Source organism: Merops nubicus, unplaced genomic scaffold (genome assembly GCF_000691845.1).
Source record: "Merops nubicus isolate BGI_N331 unplaced genomic scaffold, ASM69184v1 scaffold27231, whole genome shotgun sequence".
NCBI classification, from domain to species: Eukaryota; Metazoa; Chordata; class Aves; order Coraciiformes; family Meropidae; genus Merops; species Merops nubicus.
The window spans coordinates 10,351-13,038 of NW_008588047.1; the positions used below are offsets into that span (position 1 = coordinate 10,351).

The 2,688-nt window shown below is 57.7% G+C and overlaps 1 protein-coding gene across 1 annotated transcript in view; it reads left to right on the forward strand.

Moving 5' to 3' along the window:
• The window catches only part of LOC103781430 (forkhead box protein P4-like), a gene marked incomplete at its 5' end in the record, with an annotated part of 12,561 nt that extends 10,219 nt beyond the window's left edge, over positions 1-2,342 (forward strand). Inside the window, 6 exon segments of the mRNA XM_008949148.1 lie at positions 1,377-1,498; positions 1,622-1,688; positions 1,841-1,880; positions 1,883-2,003; positions 2,212-2,262; positions 2,264-2,342. Of these exon segments, the coding sequence (XP_008947396.1) occupies positions 1,377-1,498; positions 1,622-1,688; positions 1,841-1,880; positions 1,883-2,003; positions 2,212-2,262; positions 2,264-2,342 (480 nt within the window).
• Between the last annotated feature and the right edge of the window lie 346 nt (positions 2,343-2,688).

Genomic DNA, 2,688 nt, shown 5'->3' on the forward strand with positions numbered 1-2,688 from the left:
CCAGCAGGTCCCTGGTGCAACCCCAGGGGTTCCCAGTCCCCCCAAAATCACATCAAACAGCACCAACTGTGCCCAGATCTCCTTCCCCAGGAACCAGCTTGTGGGAGCTGATTGCAAAGTTACCCCTTGGGGCTGGCGCTGCTGAGGGGTGAGAGGAGCAGGAGCCTGCCCATGCCCAGGGCCTGGCACCACCCAGCCTGGCTCTCAGCAGGGGCACCATGGCACGGCCAGGGACACTGCAGATGGAGGGAGGGAGGGGGGGATGGATGGATGGATGGATGGATGGATGGATGGATGGGTGGATGGATGGATGGATGGATGGCGAGGGAAGGAGCCCAGCTTTGTTTGCTTTTGTCCTTAAATTAAAAAGAAACAGGGACGATGGTGCAATTTGAGTTTCTGGGAACTCTTCACACTTTCCAGCGCGGGGGGGATCAGTCCTTGTGTCTCCTTTTGCCTTGTTGTGTTGGCCAGCTCCTTTGTTTATACAGCCCCCGTTCGACCTTTTAAATTGCTGTTAATGTTTTAGCGTAACGAATTAGTCTCTCATCACGAATCAGGACTCGAAATAAAAAAAAAATATATATAAAAAAAAAACCCTCCGAGGCCAACTTCCTGAAATTGGGGTCATTCTCATTTGCAAGGCAGAGAATCTGAGAACCTTAATGCAAGGAAATTTATTCAAAGGCAGAGCCCCGGCGTGATTAGGCCCTTTGTAATTATAGCTCGGAGAGATTCCACTCCAGCCTCCTGCCTCCCTCATGGATTAGCAAGTGAGTCGGAAAAATACACAGGATTTAATTAGAGGCAAATTAAAATTGGTAATGAAATAGGGGCAGTAGCAAATGGCAGGGAGTTGGAAGGGGAAAAGGGAGCTGGTATCTCTCGGGGCTGCGCTGTCTGCCTACGTGTGTGTCTCTTTATTTTACATTTAGAAATGTAAAGATGGTCGATGTAAAGAAGAAAAGGAGGGAAAGGCCCAAAAAAGGGAGGGTGGGGAGAAAGAAAAAGAAAGGAAAAGATCAGTTGGCTTTGCCGAGCATCGCCGAGTGAGCTGCCACAGAGAGGGTGGCTCTGCTCCCAGGTCCTTGCTGGTGTGACTTGTCCCTCGTCCCACGCTGCCCTCATCTTCCTCAGCATCTGGCCCACAAAACGGGGTCGTGAGCCACGGGTGGTCCCTCAGCCCTCTTGGTGCTGACAGGGTGAGCTCACAGCGTCCCGGCTGCCTTGGCACAGCCCGAGCGTGGCCGGGACAGCCCGGAGCCGTGGGGGACGTGCAGAGGTCGGGCGAGGAGGAGGATGGGGAGGAAGAGGAGGGGTCTGGGCGGCTGGGCGAGGACCGTGGAGCTGAGCTCTCCTGCCTGCTCTGCCTGCAGAACGCCGTCCGCCACAACCTGAGCCTGCACAAGTGCTTCGTGCGCGTGGAGAACGTCAAGGGAGCCGTCTGGACCGTCGACGAGCACGAGTACCAAAAGCGAAGGCCACCAAAGATGACAGGGTGAGTCCTCCTTTCCCACAGGACACAGCCCGGGGGCTGTGCTGGCACCCCCTCCGTGCCAAACCCCCCGTGCCCAGGCTGGGAGCGCTCAGCTTCATCGTTCTGCTTCCTCTCTTCCTACAGGAGTCCGACTTTAGTCAAAAACATGATTTCAGGACTCGGTTACGGAGCACTTAATGCAAGTTACCAGGTAAGGACCCAGTCCCGGCCCTGGCAGGGCTGCGGGGGCACTACACCCTCTAAGGACAGACTAAACCTGCCACCGTGGTCGTGTCGCCCTGCTCGAGTGGCTCCTGGTCTGGCATCCTCTGAGCCTCAAGCTGGTGCCACTCTCTGTCTCAGGCTGCGCTGGCGGAGAGCAGCTTCCCCCTGCTGAACCAACCAGGATCACCCCCGGCTCTGCCAGCGGCATGCTGCACGTGGGCCACGACGACGTCAGCAGCACCGTGGAGCAGGTCAACAGCAACGGCAGCAACAGCCCACGCCTGTCCCCACAGCAGTACAGGTCAGCCCAGCCAGGGGCGAGGGGATGGGGATGAGGATGGGGGGTGTTACTGGGCTGCTGGAGGGTTTGGAGATAAGGGGTGGTGGCACCGCGGGCACTGGGAGCTGCTTGCTCATCCCCTGTGTGAGGATGGGGCTGGACCAAGAGCTCAGGAAGGTTGTCTCTAGTGGGGCCAGCTCCCCGAGGCTGAAGGTTTCCCTCCCTGCAGCCATCCAGTGCACGTGAAGGAGGAGCCAGCCGAGGCGGAGGACGACAGCAGAAAAAAACACCAACCAGAATGTGACAATTCCCGACGACAGGGACCTGGAGGAGGAGCTGCCGGTGGAAGACTTGTCCTAAGGACCCCTTCCTCCTCCCCACCGAGGGGCAAAACCCTTCCCACCCTCCTCCCAGCCAAGCGACAGCTCCCACCTCCCCAAGGTGACCTTCGGCGTTCAGTTGGGTTTTTTTAAAGGCACTTCCACAAAGCAAAAGGGTTTCCTTGGTGCAAGAGCCCGTCGGAGAGGGCACGTCCCCCGCGCTGCCCACTGCCCCTGCCGAAGCCCCAGTGACTGACCGGACCCTGCCGGGGCCGGGGCCACCCTGCCCCACGAGAAGCAAAAAAACCCAAGAGCTGGACTTTTTCTTCCCTCCTCCCTTGGTTACTGACTGGTGAACGAGGATGGTAGGTTGTTTCTGTCCGAAA